The 20,418-nt window shown below is 52.3% G+C and overlaps 2 protein-coding genes across 3 annotated transcripts in view; both read right to left on the bottom strand.

Annotated features, from left to right (window-relative positions):
* Positions 1-5,986, bottom strand: part of Camk2a (calcium/calmodulin dependent protein kinase II alpha) — a 63,994-nt gene extending 58,008 nt beyond the window's left edge. The window contains exon 1 of one of the 2 annotated variants that reach the window (XM_090331231.1): positions 5,766-5,986. In XM_090331231.1, coding sequence (XP_090187357.1) covers positions 5,766-5,827 — 62 coding nt within the window. In that variant the 5' untranslated portion in view covers positions 5,828-5,986. The remainder of the gene's footprint in view (positions 1-5,765) is intronic. The other variant, XM_090331230.1, reaches the window with a different exon arrangement.
* A 6,834-nt stretch (positions 5,987-12,820) lies between these two features.
* Arsi (arylsulfatase family member I) lies at positions 12,821-19,728 on the bottom strand. Its single transcript, XM_090331072.1, has 2 exons — positions 19,239-19,728; positions 12,821-14,989 (listed from the first exon to the last, which is right to left on the bottom strand). Exons 1-2 carry the CDS (start codon positions 19,550-19,552, stop codon positions 13,582-13,584), a joined length of 1,722 nt encoding a protein of 573 aa, XP_090187198.1. The 5' UTR covers positions 19,553-19,728; the 3' UTR covers positions 12,821-13,581.
* Positions 19,729-20,418: the final 690 nt, after the last annotated feature.

The raw sequence follows: 20,418 nt of genomic DNA, 5'->3' as shown, positions 1-20,418 counted from the left end.
TTATCCCCCCTGAAGGCCCTCTTTCCTTGGCACTTGTTTGGCCTCCAGATCTTCACCTTGCACGAGACAACTACAGGCTTTTAATATCCCTCTAGGATCCAAGGTCTGGCAGTTGGGGGAAGAGGAGCAGGCTGTGCAGGCCAGAGAATGGTGAGACCCTAGATCTTCTCAGAGCTGACATGCTAGCTGGAAACACTCGAGCCTTTGCCTGAGCTTTTCTCACTCTCAGAAACACATGTGCACCCACTTCCTTCCAAGTAACTTTCACTCAATTCTAGTCCTGATGGCTACCTCCTCAGGGAAGCCCTCCTGGATAGCTCCCTCGCTCCATTAATAAGAGGTCTCTTTGTAGCCCTTGTTTGTGTTCATCACCTTTACATAGTTGCATTTAAATAATAACTTCCGAGGTGATTTAATTAATACTGTCTTTGTACCAGATTGTGTACCCCCATGAGGACAGAAGACAATAGAAAGTTCTGCCTGTGGTGTGTGCTGAGCTCAAACCAGAGCTGGGAACAGAACACCTGCTCAGGAAATACTTGTAGATGGCAGCAAGTATCAAAGAAACCTCCCTTCCCTCTAACCCTAGGCACTGAGATGCTCAACCTTCTTCAGGGAGGAGCTGGGTAGATAGCACTAAGGTGGGAATTTCCTACGGAGAAGCTTGGAGGAAGTGAGCCTGTATGCGAAGCAGGATGGGCTCAGGCGGAGGGCCTGCTCAGAGACTGGAAGTGGAAAAGACAGAGACAGAGGGGCTGGAGAGTTGGACAGAGAGATCACGAAACGGAGGAGCTCAGAAGCACAGCCCAAGTCCTCTTTCTGACCCTGAGTGGAACGGGACAGGAACCTGTGCTCTGTGCATCTGTGCATGTGCACATATGTGTACACACGAGTGTGTGCATGTGTGTGTGCACCCACCGGAAGGTTCACGCTTGTGTGGTGTCCCAAAGGGGCTGCTCTCATGTCACACAGGAGACCACAGCTCCAGACTGCAGGGGCTGCTGGCAGCAGTGCCATGGGTGTGCAGGAGGGAGGGAAGGAGGGAGAAAGGAGGGAGGAGGGAGGCTCAGGGAAGTGTCAGTGTGTCTCAGCCTGTGTGGGGGCGGAGGGCTGCGGCATGCACCAGAACGTGTGTCTGCCTGCCACTCGGATGGCTTGGAGGGAGAGCCAGGAAAGCCTGTCCCTTCCCCTGTTCCCCAAGCCCCCATCCCAAGTGGGTTGTCCCACCTCACCAGCTTTGGCCTCTGGGCCTTGCATATCATGGACTCCTAGCTCTCCACTGCCTCTTACAGTGGCTTTGGACCCTTTTGAAGTCCCTCTGTGGGCTTCTCTCCATCTACGCGATGCATGAACAGCATCTGTAGCCCTTGCAAATTTGCTGTGCTGGGTTCTGAGTTTCCTATGAAGCCCTCCACGGCAGGAGGCTACAGAGCAACTGGAAAGCGGCAGCCCAGAGATTAACTCCTGTTTTCCAGATGGTTAAGTTAGGGACTCGTTCAAGGTGGTCCGGGAAAATGTCAAGGCAGGATCGTGATGATACAACAGCTGGCTATTGGTGATTCACACCTGCCATCCTAGCTACTCAGGAGGCTGAGATCTGAAGATCGCAGTTCAAAGCCAGCCTGGGCAGGAAAGTCTACGAGACTCTTATTTCCAATGAACCACCCCAAAGCCAGAAATGGAGCTGTGGACCAAAGTGGTAGTGTGTTAGCCTTGAGTACAAGGGACAACATCTGGGACAATGCCCAGGCCCTGAGTTCAAGGCCAAGACCAACACACACAGCAAGCAAGCAGGAGGGAAGGAAGGAGGGAGGGAGGGAGGGAAGGAGGGAGATAAGGAGGGAAGGAGGGGGAGCGGCCCCCCCCAGGCTGCCTGGATACAGGTGGGGAATCCAGGCACAGCATGCTGTCCTTGGGTGGGGCATGGTGTTTCCAAGTTGTCAAACTTTCTCCTAACGGCTCAGCCGAGAAGGGCAGGAGGGAAAAGTCCATCCTACTCAAGTTACAGTCCAAGAGAGGGCTTAGGCACCAGGACCTGACCCCCAGTATGGTTGCTGCTCTTACTGGGTCTTCCCACCACCCCTCGACAGCCCAGTCATGGATGGCACACAACAGGACACCCCCAGTGGGCACCGAGCTCAGCTCAGCATCCAGTCCTCTCCTGGCTCTGTCGTTGTGGCCAACCCGTAGCACCCCTGCCAGCCTCCCCTCCCCAGTGCTGCCTGAGTCAATTTCAGATCCTTGTTTCTAGAGAGAAAAGAGTGGGTTGAGCTCTCTCCTCCCTCTCTCTGCCTCTCTCAAGTAAAAATCTCCTTCGCAGGCGCTTTCTGTACAGCCCAGTGATTATCCAGGTTGCAGGGTGATTCTCTGTTTCTCTAACCTCTGTGAGCGGGGGCAGACCCAAAGCCCAGGAAATAGCAAAGACAGGAGGAGGCTGCCTCCCCCCCACCCCCTCCTGACCCCCATCCTGAGTCCTTGTCCCCTCCCCCAACCCAGAATTCCTGCCTTTCTCGGGGATTCTGGACATCAGAGAAGGCTGAGAGTCCTGGGAGCCATGTCCCACTATCCCAGTCCACTTGACCCCTAGAGCTGACATCAAAACCACTTCTAGGCAAAGTCACACTCCTGGGTTCCAGAAAGGGAAGAGAATCGAGGTCAAGGAAGAAGGAGAAAGCTAATCTCTTTTGCCTTAACAGAAGGCCCACCTTAACTCTGTATTGGCTCTGGAATTAAATGTCTCTTTAAAATTCATACGCTTTAGTGCGGTAGCATGTAAAAGCCCCAGAACCCCTTGCACTCCAGCCACAACCCCTGCTGGCTGTCCATCCTAACACAGCAGGCCGCATCCTGAGCTTCTGGAAACTCCACCATGACAAGCCAGAACTTACCAGGCAGGACTGAGGGGAGCCCCAGAGAGTCATTTCTTCTGCAGTTGGCTGGGCCCGGACCCTGCCAGAGATGAGCCAAAGGTCCTACATCCACTGTTAAGTCCACCCTCAGTCTTGCCCGCAGTCACTGTGTGGGTATCTAGGGTGGGTTCTGGAAAGGGACTCAGCTTCTGCATGGGGGTAATCATATCCTTGTTGGGGTCAGCTCTGCAGACATCTTCAATGCCTCCCTCACAGAAGAGGACCTCGAGCCTCCCTGCCAGCTCAGGCAAAAGGTAAACATGTACAAGGTTCACCCCCTCCCCAGCCTTCCCCATCCTTGAGAGCAGCATCCACCCAGCAGCAATGCCTACATGAGACCCACTGTGCACACACCAGACTGAAGTCTTCGTATGTACCATCTCATTTAATCCTAACCTCCCTTTTTATCTCCAGTTTGCAGGTGGGTGTTGCAGCCAATCTCTCAGGGCTGAGGGTGGGGTGGGGCTACCCCCCCCACATCCCTGTCCTCCTGGATGCTTGGACAGAAGCTGTCGTGCAGAGCAAGAGTTGAAGGCCTCTTCCAGAACACAGGTGCTCTGTCAGCCACCTCACCCCATTCTGTCCAGCACAAGCATCCTTCACCCCAGGCCCACACACAGCCTTCTGAGGTCCTGCAGTCTTCTGACACTGTATGCAACATTTTGTAAGCTTGTGCACTTTTCTCTTCTTGGGGAATGTCAATTTAGACTTTCATCCGATTCCTGGAGGAATATGTGACCTAAAAAAAGGTTAAGAACACTGATAGTTCTGGAAGGAAGAGGTCTGAAATTGATTGGACAAGGCCCGGATATGCCTGCTAGCCTCAGTTTTCCTACAGTGACCATCCAAAGCCTTCTCTTCCTTTTATTCCTACTCCAGTGCCTCCGAGGGCCTAGGAGGCCAAGGGGCTCAGCAGTTTTACCAAGTCACCTCACTAAGCCCAATCTTGAGCATCCCCATCTCCTCCCAGGGCAAAACAGCACTTTGTTTTCCTTCGAATGCTTGAGTCATATCCTCACTCCATCTCTGTGCTCTGTGACACATTCCTGCCCAGACCCAGCCTGAGTCTCTTCCTCAAAGACAGCTCCTGGCTATTCAGGCGATTCTGGAGTTCTTGGTAGATAATGGATCTTAGCTGGAGAGGGTTCCCAGTTAAAGTTGAAGGGAGAGCCCCAGTCAGCAGAGCAGCCCTAAATCCATCCCTGCCCTTACCTTTAGCACAAAGACATACTTAGAAAGGCAGGAAGTCTGCAGGCAACAGTGAACACACATCTGTACAAGAATATGTGTCTGCCCTAGGGAACCAGAATGTGTGTGTAGTGGGAGAGGGTTCAGGGTAGGTTGATTGTACAAGTGTGTGTATGTGTGTGTGTGTGAACTCAGATATATATATATATATATACACATGCAGCCATAGGCTCACCTCCCACACATATGCAGATGCTAGCATGAGCTCGCATGTATGTACAACCTACACACAAGTCCTCAAGTCCAGGCCTCACAGATGAACACACACACATACACACTTACATGCACATACATGTGCCTTCCTGTGTGCATGCTCCCCGTTTTCACACAGATGTGCACACTGAGTCACCACTCTGTCCCACCTCACATGTAAGCCCTTATAGACCCCAGGCTTCACACACGTGTGCCTGCGGATGAGTGTACACAGCTGTGACCTGCCACACATGTGCACACATGGTAATACATGTGCCCTCCACACCCGTGCCAGCTGGTCAATAGCATACCCTGTCTTGCTTGCACATACACAAACCTTTGCTGGGCACACTTGCGTTTTCAAGCTCTACACACAGATCAGACACATCGACACCTCTTCCTGGTGCACACACAGGAATGTCTGAGGGCTCCTCAGAGTCGGTTCTTACACAACACAATCGGCTCCCCTTGAGAGTCATTTATAGCAGTACATATCAACCCCCACCTTGAAATGTGCCCTGGTGCACACAGGTCCAGACCTCACACCCACATTCTGGGCTTCTCCCCAGCTCCTGCTGCTCCAGAAGACCCAGCAGGACACTGGCACTCCTTTTGACACAAAGCACACTGCACCTCCAAACTGTCCCCAACCCTTAATCCATCTTCCACAAGCCTAGATATGGGCATCCAGCAATCTCTTCCCAACAGGCACTTGCACCCCTCTGGGTCACCCCAAGGCTCCCTCTCTCCTCAACCTCCAATTCTTCTTGCATGAACATGAGTGGCATAACAAAATGAGCAACTTTGCCCACGGACCATAGCTTAGGTACACAACCCCACCACAGCCTGCAGATGGCAATCCCCTCCTCCCCCCCACCAGCCACTGGCATATTAACCCCTCCTGCGCCATTACTCTTGCTCATGGTAGGAAGTGGAAAGAGGGAAGTGGGGAGGGGAGGTGCTGGTAGGGAGAAGTTGGCAAGCTGCACCGTGGCTGCACAGTCGGCATCCTATCTAGAATGTAGTGAGCTCTCCGTCAGCAGAGGTATACAAGTGAAAGTACAGAAGAGATTCTATCTTGAAGTCAGCTGATTGAGGAAAATCCCTTTTTCTAGCCCCGCGTTTCTAAGAATGTCTGTGTGCCCAGGTCATGTCTACTTGAGTGCATGCTAACCTAACGGTCAACCTGTCACCTTTATAGCTACATATATCTTGCTAGCTTGGCATGTCTGCACTCACAAATGTGCCCATGCCTGACTCTGGACCCCCTGTGCACATGCCAATACTGCCCCCCCCTAAACCATGCAACCTGCCTGCCACTACATGCCAGAGAGCTCTGAGCCATGTAGGCACACTCTCCACGCACCCAAGAGGTTGACCCTCTTCACCCTCCAGGACTCCCTGAGTGTAACTCACTTTCCCAGTTCCTCGAAGAGCTGATACTCTTCCGTGAAGCGGGTGCAGGTGATGGTGGCCATGCTAGCACTGGACGGGCAGGTGAGCCTGGAGGATGGGGGACCAGGATGAGAACACTGCTGCCCTGCTTCCAGAACCAGGGGCCACTCGCCTGCCCGTGCTGCTGAGTGCGAACGAAGAGCCTGCTTGACTGAAGAGCCTGGATCTTCTGAGCAGGGCTCTGTGGCTGCTCACAGCCTCGCGAGCCTTCGTCAGCATCCAGGTCCCCATGGCAACCACCTCCGAAACGCCCTGTTCCCGTTGCCCCGGTAACTGCCTCCCCAACACCTGCCTGCCTTCCACTGTGAAACCTGCTCCCAGTCGCCCTGGCCCTACCGCACATAATACCACAGGACTGCATGTGTCCGGGGGCGGGTGGACCCAGTACCCCCGAGGGTTAGGGGCTGAGGGGAGGCAGAAAAGAAACAGAACAAACTTAGTCTCCAAGTAATCTCTTCTCACCTCCCCCATCTCCAACTATGGGGCCATTCTAGCAAATGGGATGGGATTAAGTGGGGCAAAGAGGCAGTTGCTATAGTAACGGCCAGTGGGTGCCACATTTTGGGATGGTCCTCAGGAAAGACAGGATGTAGTTACCCTGGCAACTTCATCTCCTCTGGAGAGACAGGTATTGCCCCGTTGCCCCGGCAACAGCTGGGCAACAGCTGGGTTCTAAGGTTTACAGCCCTCTCTCTCTCTCTCTCTGTCTCTCTCTCTCTGTCTCTCTCTCTGTCTCTCTCTCTGTCTCTGTCTCTCTCTCTCTGTCTCTCTCTCTCTCTCTTTCTCTCTCTCTCTCTCTCTCTCTCTCTCTCTCTCTCTCTCTCTCTCTCTCTCTCTCTCTCTTCTTTTCTCTCTCTTCTCTGAAACTGTCTCTGCTCCTCTCTGTAGTCTTTTTGTTTGGTTGGCTTGACCTCTGCCTCAGTTTCTGCCACCTTTATCACTGTTGCAGTGTCAGTGCAGAAAAGACCCCAGGACTCTGTTCATCTCCAACCTCTCCTGAGACTTCTTCCAAGGCCTCTCCCCCACTCATGCCCCCAGAGGGACCAGGAGATCTGGTCTCCTGGGGCCCATGCCCCAGTTTCTGCTTGTGCTTCAAGGCAAGGTAAAAGAAGAGAGAGGCTGCTGCAATGGAATACACACAGCCCAGCTTATGCAGGGCTCAGCCAGTGGCCTGGACCTGCCTGCTCTAAAGTCTTCATTTCTAAATTCTTTGAGCATCTACCCTATCAACCTCTTTTCTCCAGGACACTAGCCTTTACTATGGCTTCATATCTTACCTGGTGGGGTGTAGGGTGTAGTCAAGAAGAAAGCAACTGGAGGTTAAGACTAAGGACTTGAGTTCAAGTTCCAGCTCTGCCATTTATTAGCTGTATAATGAACCCTAGGCAAGCATTGGTCTTTTTGAACCTCCAGGGCTTTCTGTTGTTGTTTCTCCAGTCCTAGGGCTTAAACTCAGAGCCTAGACACTGTCCCCAAACTTTTGTGCACAAGGCTAGTACTATTGTGACTTGAACCACAGTTCCATTTATGGCTTTTTGATGATTCATGGAAGTTTAAGGTCTCATGGACTTTCTTGCTAGGACTGGCTTTGAACTGCGATCCTCAGATCTCAGCCTCCTGAGTAGCTAGCAGGCGTGAATTACTGCATGTAGCACTTTACTGATTTTTAAAGCAAAGTTATCATTTGGTTGGCTGGAGACTCTAGTGGCCTTTTCTTTTTCTAGCCCCAGGCTTTTATTCTGTGGTAATTTCTACTCATGAGGCCAAGACAAGGTGAAGTCTCAATCATGTGCTGAATTCCAGTTAATGACATCCCAAAGTGCCAAGGTTTGGTGCTAGTTTAGTGTGGGTTCACAGGGCTCAACGAAGACGCAGGGGGAAAGCTTTGAGTCCCTCTGTAACCAAAGCTGCCTTGGATTGGGCACATATAGCAGGCTAGCCACTGTGATCAAGTCGTTGAATCCCCAGAGATAGGGGATACAATGAGGTAGAGAATATTATTAACTATGAATAAACCGAGGTTCAGAGAAGTTAAGACACTCATCCCAAATCACACAGCCTATAAACCATGTAGCCATGAAATGACTGAACAGCACTAGCTTCCCGGGGGAATGGCTAGTGCTTTCAGGGACACGGAGGCTGCGGGCAGCACTTCCGTCTATGGAGGTCATGGAGATGAGACACGCTAGAGGGTCTGGGTAAGGAGGACAGCAAGGCTGCCCTTCCCCTGCTCCTGGTGGCCCCCTCATGCCTCCAGCTTGGCCACGGTGTTCTGTGCCCTGCCTGCTGCCCACCAGCTGTGCGGCCCCCAAGCACAGGCCTCTCCACTCTGCCTCTGAATTGCCACGTTGGCGGCAGAAGCGGGAAGCATATTGTGTACAGAAACAAAACGGAGTGGTTTTTGCTTTTTCTGAAGGTGGTAATGGTGCAATTAGTGGCTAAGCCTCACCCTCCTCCCTTGCTGCGTCTCTCCTTCCCCTCCATGCCCTCCCCTCTTCCTCCTAGAAGTGGCTGGTAGAGAGCTCGTTCCTCAACCCCCCATACCAGTGATTCTCAGCAGAGTGTGCCAGGTGCCCAGGGCCCACTGGATGCACTTTGGGGGCTAGAGAATTCTCAGAGGCACACAGTGAGTCCTGCCTGCAGGTTACCTTCCAGGTAATTTATAGGATTACAGGGGCTGAGCTGGAAACCCAGAGTGTTGGGAACTATTTACCTGCCCGCACTTGCTGTGGGAAAAGGCTGGTCCAAGGCTTCTGCCTGGTGAGCTGTGAAATGTACCAAAGTGCCATTTGTTTTCCTGAGTGGAGGAGTTAAACTATAGTATGAGAATGATCATTGTCCTTCTAAAATTAAAATATGACCTCATGCTTGCCTACTCTCCAAGACCTTCATGACCTTTCAGTCACCCCATCTTTGCAGCCCTTGGGCACTAAAGCTCAAGGATAGCTGGGTGATGCTAATCCTAGCTACTCAGAAGGCTAAGATCTGAGGATCACAGTTCAAAGCCAGCCCTGGCACAAAAGTCTGTGAAACTCTTATCTCCAATTAACTAGCAGAAAAATGGAAGTGATGCTGTGGCTCAAAGTGGTAGAGCACTAGCCTTGAGCTGAAGAGCTCAGGGACAGAGCCCACACCCAGAATTCAAGCCCAACAACCAACCAAAAAAAAAAAAAACTCACGATAGACCCCCAGACCCAAGGACTGCGAGCCTCAGGATTGGCACCAAAAAAAAAATCAGTAAAATTAAGCTGCATACTGCATCCCCTAAAATATCGGTAAACAGGGGCCGAGTGTACAGCTTGTAGTACAAGACTTGCCTAGCATACATGAGGCCTTGGGTTCAATCCTTAACATTGTGGGGAAAGGACTGCAATAAAAAATAAATTGCCATATGGCTGTATTAATAAAAGGGTAACGTTGTGAACAACAGGAGATGATATGCCGGCCTGGCCTGGAGCTAGCCTGATCACCATTCCTTCTCCCCCTTTCCGTGGTGAAATGGAGCAGTTCAGAAGTTAGCAGAGATTCAGGGGGTAATCTGAAATCATGGAGGAAAGGTGTTGTGGCCCATGCCTGTAATCCTAGCTATTCAGGAAGCTGAGATCTGAAGTTCATGGCTTGAAGTCAGCCAACTGGAGTGATTCTTATCTCCAATTACCCAGCAAAAAGCTGGACTTGTAAATGGGGCTCAAGTGGTAGAGTGCTAGCCTTGAGCAAAAAAAAAAGGAAAAAATAAGAGCAGTGCCCAGATCCTGACTTTAAGCTCTAGCACACACACACACACACACACACACACACACACACACACACACACACTCACTCACTCACGGAGATAGTGTAGAAGGCCAACACTCTCCCTGTCTCTGGCAGTGATCGTGAGGGAGACTAATGTGCCAGTAGGAGACAGAGCCGAACTGCGTGCTGTTCCTGATCCGAACTCTCCCTTCTTTCTTGTCTTTCTTCCTCTACTCCCTTTTCTCCCTTGCTCCTCGGTATTCCCTGTCCAGTCCTTCTCACAGCTGCTCTTGCTCCATCTCCCCTCCTTTCTGCTTCTTGCTCTCTGACACTTTCCTCTCCTTTGAATGCAGCGCTGGGGGATGGGCAGGTCTCAGGATCCATCTGATGATGGAAATTACTAGACACAGGGGAAAGGGGAAAATGGAGGAAGATGAGGAAGAGACCTCCTTAGCACTTAAATGTAAACCACCCCTGAGCCTTCTAGAGCCTAGAGTAGGGGTTCTGGCATTGTCTGGGATGGACACCCCCCATATTGAGTATAACTGCCCCTCTGCAGAGAAGGCCTGCTGCTAACTCACCATTTCCCTGAGCCCACAAGGCTGGCAGCTGTGCATGGTAGTGGCTTGCAGTGAGGAGCCAGCCAGGCCTGCGTGGCACTGAATGAGCTGATGATTGCATCAGGAGAATTGTTCCTGCCAGACGCCTCAGTCCCCAGGGCCATGGCAGGCACGTGTGCCCCTGTCTTCACCATGTGCACTGTACTCAAGAACAGGCCTGTGAGCACAGGCTGGTGGCCGGGGGAAGCGGGGCGGGGGAGAGGTGGGGAGAGGCAGCCTGCCCTGGAGGTTTCTGAGTTAGGCCTGGCATGCTGGCATGCAAACAGGAAATGCGCCTGATAACAGGAGGCCTGGCTGAGTTCCTGGGTGGATGATCAGAGTTCTGGTGACAGCCAAATCAAATCCTGCCTTCCACAGACCACTTGTGTGTTCCCATGCATGTGTCTAACTATCACAGGGTCCCACAGGACCTGAGCAGGTACCACACTGAACACGTGCCATCTGAAGGATCCCTCTTGGGGTGTGTCCCACTAACGGCAGCAGTTGGGTGGGGGTGGAAGTGGGCCAGGAGAGAGGTGATCCTGCCCAAGGGTTGGGGTGGAGGATGATTGGATGAATGTGGTACAGTGAGGGGTGCCAGGCTGAGAGCAGAGGGGCAAGTCAGGGATCTTCTGAAGTGCCCCCAGAAGAATGCCTCCCTATGTGGGAGAGCAAAGAGAGACAGGGCAGAGGATGAGGGTGCTGAGCCAGGGGTTAGGGAATCATGCCATGCAATAAGGGAATCGGTGTTCTGAGGTCAGGTGAGCTGGCAAGAGACATCTCCCCAGCGTGGCCTCTACTTCTGCCCAGGAACATAGGGACAAAATACTCATTCTCTGATTTCAAGGACTTAAAGCCATCCTACTTCAGTCAGGCCCTGTGCTAAGCAATCTGCACAATGTTCTGTTCAGACCTGACAGCAAACATGGGCAGTGAGAGGTATCTACTCAGCCAAGGCATGTGGTCTAGATTTGAGCACCTCCAGCAGTCCCGTGCTGGGTCATCAAGCCTCCATGAGGGCTGGCAAGGGCTAGAGAACCATCCTGGTCCCAGAGATAAGAATCAAGGCCAGGGGAGGGAAGACAGTTGTTTCATAACAACACAGTCAGAGACAGTAAGGACAGCCCTGAGTTCCTGGCTCCCAGAACAGTGCTCTTTCTTTTGCTTGGATTCTCCTCCCTTTTTTGGCATGGCAAGGGTTCTTGCTTACATCTCAAGTGAGCCATAGAGCACTGAAAGCAGAATATTTCTCAGGCCCAGGCAGGTATGAAGGACTAGTCGTCAAACCCAGCTCTCTACAGCCAGGACCCGTGACTATCACCTGGCTCTAATCCCTCTAGCTAACAGGTCTGCTGTCACTGGGCCCAGCCAAGGAAGAAACAGGGACAGCAGAAGGCATCTCTGGGCCCCTCTTCCTGGCTATCATCCCTCCTCTTTCCTACCCAAGAGCTCCGGTGATCAAAGCACATGCCCAGAAGTGCCAGCCAAGGGCACAAAGCACCAGGATAGATGAACAGTCTAGATGGCTAGACTGGCCACTGTCTGGGGTGAAAAGAACTCTCGGGTCAGGTGAGAGTGGGGCCACATTTCCTTTTTAGGGTCTCCATGGTTTAAGGTCAGATTGGCCACAAAGAAGAGACCTTGGAGCCCCAGCGAAACACAGAAGAATTATTTATGGTTGTACTTTTGGGTCCCAAAAGTCAGACACCGTACAAACTGAAGTGTGGGCAGGAGCTTGGGCAGGACTAACTCAGCAGGCCTCTGAAGAGCACCCACGGAATTCCACAGCCTGAAGCTGCATGGAAGCCTGGCTGCACCTGTTTCGTTGGTCTTGCGTGTACATCTGGAACAAGCTGGAGTATACTGCTGAGCAGCGGGCAAACTGGACAGATCCCAGTCTGACTTCTTCAGAGCCTCTCTCTTGAGCTGGCAAAGATGCTGGGGATGCCTGGAGCCTGTGTCAGCCCTGGCCCCTGTCCTGGTGGTCAGCTATCAACACTACAGAAGCAGAGAAAGGCTGCAGATGAGGGACAAGAGAAAAGAAGAAAAAAATGAAAACAGAACATGATGGTCTCTTCACCCTGCAGCCCAAGCCAGGGTGAATGGAGCCTAAGACTCGACTGCTGCAGCAAGGGTGCAACCATGCCACCAACAGACGCATCCCCACCGCACCCACCCTACCCCACCCCACCCCACCCATCCCGCTCATCTACAAGCTGACGAGTCCTAACAGGCCTCCTTTGCCAGTGACAAAAATAACTATTTTCAAAATTCACAGCAGGGCCTTCGCCTACACACACTGTGCCGACTGGAACCTGAAGAGAGATATGCAGAGCGCAGTGTGCGGGTAGAGCTGTTAGGCAGCAAGCAGGCTCTGCAACCCCCACACCTCTCCTCCCCACTGCTTAGCTGAGCCCCCTGGACGCACACATACAGTAGCACTCAGAATGGCCACGTAGAAAGGGCTCTCACATCATCCTGTACACAGGACACTACTGAGACCCAGAAAGGGTCAGGGACTTGCCTGAGATCACACAGTCAATCTGTGGCAGGCCTTCCATGCATCTCACCTCCTGGCCAGGCTGACCACACGCTCTGCCATTCACTAGCCAACCAGGAACTCTCAGGTTCCCCAAGGACACACATGCTCCCAAAAAGATGCTTACACAGTGCTGTGTCCTTGCCTCTGTGGAATGGCACTTTAATCAAGTGTGCAGGCCCCTCCTCAGCCCTTGCCATGGCCAGTCTTCTGCAGCTTTGTGAGGTAGGCAGCATTCCCATATATAGCTAGGAAAATTGACACCCAGAGGGGAAGGATAGCAGCCCTGGTCAAAAGCAGTGACTGGTTCAGAGGCTCTTTTTCACAGCTATGTCCATCACCTCCAGAACTGAAGCCACCGAGGGCCCAGCCAGCTTCACTGGGCACTGGGGGACAGAAACAGAAGCATTCCAGCACAGCTCCCCTCACCACCTGGCCCCAGGTCTGGCCAAGTCACTGAAGGCCTCGTAAGGACAACCTTCCCTCATTGCACCTCTACCCTCAACTCTGAAAGGGTCCCCTGACAAAGCAGTCAGATGGTGTGGCTCCTGTCAGCATCTGGCCTGGAACTACCTCCACCTGGTCTTCACGGGGTAGGCTGAGGCCTTCCATCCGCTGGCAGGTGGTGAGGTCAGTCAGGATTCCACTGTGGCCCCAGGCATGTCACACAGAGCTCATCTCCCAGATGAGCAGCGGGGCTGCAAGCGGACAGGGGTCACCTGAGGTCACAGAGGGAGTCAGTGGACAGGCAGGTCTGGGACTTGAGCAGCCATACCGCCCACTTTATTTCCATTCTGTTCATCTGTGGGGTTTAGCATCCTCCTTTTCCCTGCAGAAGGTGCAGGGCCAGGCTGACATGGGGGAAGTGTTGCAGGGAACCTGAGGTCCCTGGCACCCCCACCTATCAAATCCGATGGGACATCAGCCTGGTGTTGAGTTTACGGAAAAATGATCGAAGCTTGCAGATCTTGCATTTTTTCTTGCGGCGACCCCGGGAGAAGCTTCGAGCCCTGCTTTCCTCCTCCTCCTCTTCCTCTTCTTCCTCGTCACTGGCCCAGGGTCCCCAGGCTCCCCCATTGAAGTCAGGATGGGCCCGGGGATTCTCAGCAGGGTAGCGCACGGGAATGGCCGTGCGGTTATAGTCAGCGAGGCGGGCCAGCAGAGTTCGGACCACATCAGGCCTCTGGCCAGCCAGATCCTCCCGTTCATAAGGATCAGCGCTGATGTTGAAAAGCCACACGGCCTGGCGAACACTGGCCATCCGCTCCAGATTCCACCAGCTGCCAGGAAAGGCAGCCAGCGTTTGTGGTGGGATCCAGTCACCATAGCCCGGATCTCCGGTCAGGAGCTTCCACTCCCCTACACGGATGGCAGCCTGCACGGCCGTGTTCCAGATGCCAAAGCCAGCCTCTAGAGAGCCATGTCGGGCATGGTTGTAGAGAGGGTCGATATTGTGCAGGATCTCTGTGCGTGGTGAGGCCCGGCCCTCACTGATGGCCGGCCACACATCGAAGCCATCCAGCCCATCGGCCGCTGAGGCAGTGCCTCCTGCCAGGCCTACCAGGGTTGGGTACCAGTCAGTGATATGCACCAGGGCCCGGCTGGTCCGGCGCTTTCGCTTGAGCAGGGGGCTGTGGACAAAGCCCAAACCCCGCACACCACCCTCCCAGTAAGTGCCCTTGCGCCCTCGAAGGGGCCAATTGCTGCCTCCTGAGAAAGTCTGGCCACCATTGTCACTGGAGAAGATGATGATGCTGTTGTTATAGAAACCGTAGCGCTTGAGGGCCCAGGTGATGTTGCGCACAGCCTCGTCCATGCATGTCACCATGGCTGCATACTTTCGCCGGGCCACATTGCCCATGGCACGGTACCGGTACAGGTACTCCCGAGGTGACTGCAGAGGGGTATGAACTGCCTGGAAGGCCACGTAGAGAAACAGGGGGCGTCGGGGACTGTGGCTCGCCAGGATGTGACTGGCTCGCTGGGCATACAACATGGTGGAATATTGGCCACTGAGCCCCCAAGCCACATTCTCACCCTCATGCAGGTCGAAGCCACACACCCCCGGGCCATCACAGTTGTCATAGGTATAATAGTCCACGTTGCCTGTGAGGGAACCCAGGAAGGTGTCGAAGCCCCGGCGAGTGGGCAGGCACTCCTTCCGGTAGAAGCCCAGATGCCACTTGCCCACCATGTGGGTGGAGTAACCTGCCTCCTGCAGCTTCTGTGGCAGTGTCACCTGGTCCAGAGGCAAGCAGTTGGGCTGCTGTGGGCGGATAATGGAGTGCTGCAATCCTGTGTGGATCTGGTACCTGGTGGGAGGGGGCGAGTGGGCAGAAATGGAAGGTGAGTCATAGACTGCTCTTCTTCCTACCAACCAACCCCCAATACCACCCTGATGCGGCCTTTGGTCCAGTGCCAGCAAAGACAGTAACAGTTAAGCACCAAGTATTACCTAAGTGCCTCTAATGCACTCCCTCACTGAATCCTCAAATCAATGGAAGTAGGTGTCATTGTTATTTTACAGATGAGATTGAAATGAGACTGAAGCTCAGCAGAGTTAAGCCATTTGCTCAGAATCACACAGCTACAGCTAGGGAAGTGAGCGAGGACTGAAGAGTTGAACAGAGGTCCGTAATGACAACTGAGCCAGGTGTGGAGGTGTACACCTGTAATCTTAGTAACTAGAGAGATGGAAGCAAGAGGGTGATGAGTTTGAGGCCACACTGGGCAAAGGAAGCAGCAAGGCCTTGTTTTAAAAGCAAAATGGCACTGTGCACCAGTGGCTCATGCTTGTAATTCTAGTAGCTAGGAGGCTGAAATCTGAAGATTGTGGTTCAAAACCAGCTCTGGCAGGAAAGCCCATGAGACTCTTATCTCCAGTTAGTCACAGAAAAGGTGAGAAGTGGCACTGTGGCTCAACTGGTAGAGCACAAGCCATGAGTAAAAAGGAGCTCAGGGGGAGCACCCTAGCCCAGAATTTGAGCCTCTGGACAACTGGCAAAAAAAAAGGGAGGGGTGGGGCTAAGGTCATGGCTCAAGTAGTAGAGAATCCACCCAGTAAGTGTAAAATCCTTAATTCAGTCCCAGCAGTGCAAAATAACATTAACACTAGCTAACACCAAGCTTACACTATGTGCTCAGCAGTGCCCTAATCTTCACCAAAATGAAATCCTATGTGTTATTATTCCCAGTTCCCAACTCAAGAAACTGAGGCCCAGAAAATGAAATCCTAACTGTAGCTGGGATAGGTTTTATATCCCAAGCAATCTGCCTCCTGACTTCAGAGCCCCTGAACTCTATCTATCTATCTATCTGTCTACCTACCTACCTAACTTGCTAAAGGGCCTGGGCAAGTGCTCCTCTCACTGGTGAACTCCTATCCACTCTTGAAAGTCTACCCTAATTGTTACCATGCTATAATGTTTCATATCTACTCTCCTACCATTTACAGCATGTCACCGCGGTCCTCCTAGGCCATGAGATTATATAAATGGTACAAACTCCTGAGCCCATTGATAGGTATCAGGACTGTTATTTACATAGCTTAGTGTTCCCAGCAGCCCGGTGATGCTTAGGCAGTTACTAGTGGAATGAATGAATGGGTAAATGAATGAATGGATGAACAAATAAGTGAATGGCTGAGTAAATGAATGCTAACACTCAGAGGGCTTTACAGCCAGATAGGAACCAACTCTTCTATTTTACTTTGTTGTTGTTGTTGTTGTTTTCTACCCTAGGGGGAAAAAAAAACTGGGACTGGAATTTGTAGTCTGATGCTACATAGCATTGGCAGGTGCCCTACCACCCAACCCAAACCTCCAACACCTCATCTGCCTTTTTAAATGAAACTAAGGACAGAGGAGGAAAGGGGCTTGCCCAGAGTCATTCAGTAGTCAGGACAGAACTAAGATTTAAACAGAAATCCAAACAGAGTCTGGGCAGGAATCTATCCCAGTTAACTAGGCTGCCCATTTCTCTGTGCATGCAACATCAGCTTGTTTGTGTGCATGAGTGAGCTGTCTGGAATGGGAAATCTCTAAGACCCACCCAGTTCCCAAGTTTTATGAGACCAGCTCCACGTGCCTGCAATGAGCTCATGTGGCCTCTCACACAGGCAAACACCCTGAGGCAGAAATAAATGAAATGTTAGCAAAATCCTGAATTCCCTGCTTCTGTGGTCAAGCCCCCATATGATCTGGTATCTTACAGTATCTTAAAAAGTCTCAGTGTAAATAAGAAGCCCAAAACTTCACTTTGCAAATGTGTCAGAATCCCACAGTCTTTCGTCCCCCCCCACTCTGCCAGGAATCCAAATTAGCCTAAGACCTGACATCTTCAGCCCATCTCTAGTGGCTCTGTGTTTCCTTTTTAACACTATGTACCACATACATATATTATCTCCAATCCTTATTTTAAAAACTGGTGGCTCAGGCCTATAATTCTAGCTGCTTAGGAAACTAAGACTTGAGGATTGCTATTCAAAGCCAGCCCAAGGCAGGAAAATCCACCAGACTCTTACTTCCAACTGACCAGCAAAAACCTGGAAGTAGAGCTATGGCTCAAATAGAGAACACAGGCCTTGAGCAGAAAAACCTAAGAGGCCCTGAGTTCAAGCCCCAGTATCAGCACACATACATACACCCAAGGCAATGAAGACTATCACTACCCCCACTGCACAGATGAAATCAAGGATCCCAAAAGTGCAGAGGCTAGGCCAAGAGGACACAGCTGGCAAGCAGTGGGGCTGAGCTTTGAAGCCAAGTCTATGCAAATCAGGCTAACATTTCTGTATAACAGTTTTTCCAGCTTCACTAAGCTAACAAATGTTTAGATTTGATCAGAGACGTACCCTAGCATGTTGAGTCCCAGCTGAGTGTCTCTGTATAGGATAGGGTGGGGTAGAGCAGATAAGAGTTACTAAAGCCCAGGGGCCGGGAGTTTGGCCTAGTGATAGACTGCTTGCTTAGCATGTATGAAGACCCAGGTTTGATTCCTCAGTACCACATACAAAGAAAAAAGCCAGAAGTGGTGCTGAGGCTCAAGTGGTAGAGCTCTAGCCTTGAGAAAGCCCAACCGAGTGCTCAGGCTCTAAGCTTAAGCCCAGGATTGGCAAAAAAAGAAAAAGAAAAGTTACTAAAGCCATTTGCAGATGAGTGCCACAAGCAACTTTAGCTTTCTCCAGTTACACCAAGCACAAGAACTGGATGTATCCACAAACAGGAAGGAGAGGAGTGAGAGTCTGCTACAAAAAGGTAGACGCTGCATGCATGATACCATGCAGTGCGATGCAAACTTCACAGATCAGGGGACTGGAGTGTTGGCTGCTCATTCTATTGCTTAAACCAATCTCCACTCTCTAGAAATGCTAGCTAGTATAAAACTCTCAGCAGCTTTTTCCTTTCTTCCTCTCTTCAGGAGCTTGGTCACTATGCAGTGTGTATGCCCACTACCATGGGCCTCAGCTGTAAAAGCATCTCCACCCACCTTCTTTTTCCGCTCAATTCCTGGATTCAAATGCTGAGTGTCAGCTCAAAGAAAGGGAGGGCATCTTTATTCCATTCCCATCACTGCTTAGCTCTTGAACTCTCCGACCACTCTCTTACAGACACTGAATTTGGATACCGGACAGTAGGCCTCAGTTTCTCCCATCCAGGAAATGGAAAACTAGGGCTCTAGGTCCTGAGATCATACTTGTGGCTCTGGGTGGAACTTGGAGAAAGCATTCGTTGGCCCCTTTCCAAAGAGAATTAGCTCAGTCCTGCCAAAGGCTTTTCTCATAAGTGGCCAGACCTTGCCTTTTATACCTCCCTTTGGTTTCCCTGTTCTTTTAATCCTGTGACCCACTGCCCCACTGTGGATAGCTCCTGAGGAGAAAGTAGCACATCTGGAATCCCCAGCCAATCCCGCAGGATTCTGCCGTTGAAATCTAGAAGCTTGAAAAAGTGAGCAACTAGCCTAAGAGTAAATGGGTCAATGCATTCCTCTGCCACAGATCAATTCCTGGGGCTTCATCCAACGATAATCACTGAACCGTGGGGACCCAAATCCTTCCAGTCCTCTGCAAGCTGCTGCTTATTGACAGCCAAGCAGCGTGTTATTACACAGAACTCATTCTTCACACACAGCTTGTTTAATACCAAAAAACTTCTTCATCTTATCTTAAAGACAAGGCAACTGAAGCTCAGCTCGGGAAAGTTAAAGGACTTGTACAGGGGCTAGTTCTTTCAATAGACTTGTAGCTTTCAAAATAAATGTCAAGCGCTGCCATGCTTTTCTAACAAAAGAATGACCAGATGTCTCCTCCACATTGGGTAGAAAGTGTGTGTCCTAGAATGAAAGAGAAAGAGAGAGAGCGCTCAAAGACATCAGACACATTCAGTGTTAAGTTGGGTCATGGAAGTTGTAAGACCTGAGAAGACAAGGAATTTAGCAATGAACTCACAACCAAAATTAGCCCACAGCACAGGTTTTTCAGAGGTCTTGATATTTGGGAGCAGAGGAAATCTGGGTACACGTGGAGCTTGTCCACCCAGTCCTAAGGCCCCGGCCCATACCTACCTGCCAGTGAGGAGCTGGCTCCTGGAAGGCGTACAGATGGGCTGGATATAGTAGTTCTCTAACTTGACGCCCTCTGCTGCCAGCCGGTCCAGCGTGGGGGTCTCTATGTCTGACCCATGGTAACCCACATCGTGGTAGCCCTGATCGTCAGTAAGGATGAAGATAATGTGGGGAGGCTGGGACGGAGCGATGGACGGCTGCTCCACGTCGGTCTCCCCAGGCCCATCAGCCACGAGGCTTGGCTTGGCCCAGTCCCAGGACAGGTAACCGAAGCTGAGCAGGCTGACCAGAGACAAGCCGGTGAGGGCGTGCATCGCCAAGCCAGCCTCGCGTCCGGGAGCGCAAAGCGCCCGGGCCTCAGTGCGTCTCGCGCTCGGGGCGCACCGCCGCCCCTCCGGCCTGGATGCCTGGGGCGAGAGCGATCCGCGCCCCCCCGGGGACAGCCCAGGCTCCGTCTGTCCCCGGAATGGGAGCTGACCGTCGGGGACTCGACCCGGCTGCCCTCAGCGGGGTGCTCCGGCTGCGCTGCGCCGCCTCCCGCAGCCCTCGCTCCCTCTCCTCCAGCCTAGCCCGACCAGCCCGAGACGCGGCGTGGCGGCTGCCCTAAAGTGCTCTCCACCATCCTAACTCTCCTCTTCCTTTTGGCCCCGGATCTCTCCGGCTTTTCCCGCTCTCCTCCACGCCCCCCGACCCCGTAACCCCCAGGCGGGCCTCGTGCCCCGCCCTGAGTACTCAGAACCGTCCGGGCTCCCCGCAGGGAGGTGGGCAGGACCCCAGAAGGGAAGGGGAGGGCGACAGGGCTTGGGGCGGGTCTGGGAGGGGACACCGCGGCAAAGAATGTGAAAAGTTGTAACATCTGCCCGCCGATCCCCAGGTGGAGGGGCGGGACGCGGACACGGTCCCGCCCCCGGGCAAGGTGCCCAGGCCAGCTCGGGCGGGGCGCACACACTCCCGCGCCCGCCCGGCCTGGGAAAAGAGGGAGGTGTGCTGTTTGGAATTCTGTAGAATAATTCCGGAATGGCCCAGTCAGACATTCCCTGATTACGGAATCTTTTGATTCACTGAAAGCCAGCCCTGGAAAAAGGCATGCATATTGTTTTCTAGTCCAATGGGGTCGACCTAGAGGTGGGGAAACTGAGGCCTGGGACGGATGGATACACCTCTGAGTCGAAGAATTGTA

This window comes from Megascapheus bottae, chromosome 4 (genome assembly GCF_031878675.1).
Source record: "Megascapheus bottae isolate mThoBot1 chromosome 4, mThoBot2.hap1, whole genome shotgun sequence".
Classification (NCBI taxonomy): Eukaryota; Metazoa; Chordata; class Mammalia; order Rodentia; family Geomyidae; genus Megascapheus; species Megascapheus bottae.
The sequence above is the reverse complement of the archived record's forward strand: the minus strand, read 5'-3'. Positions and strand labels throughout refer to the sequence as shown.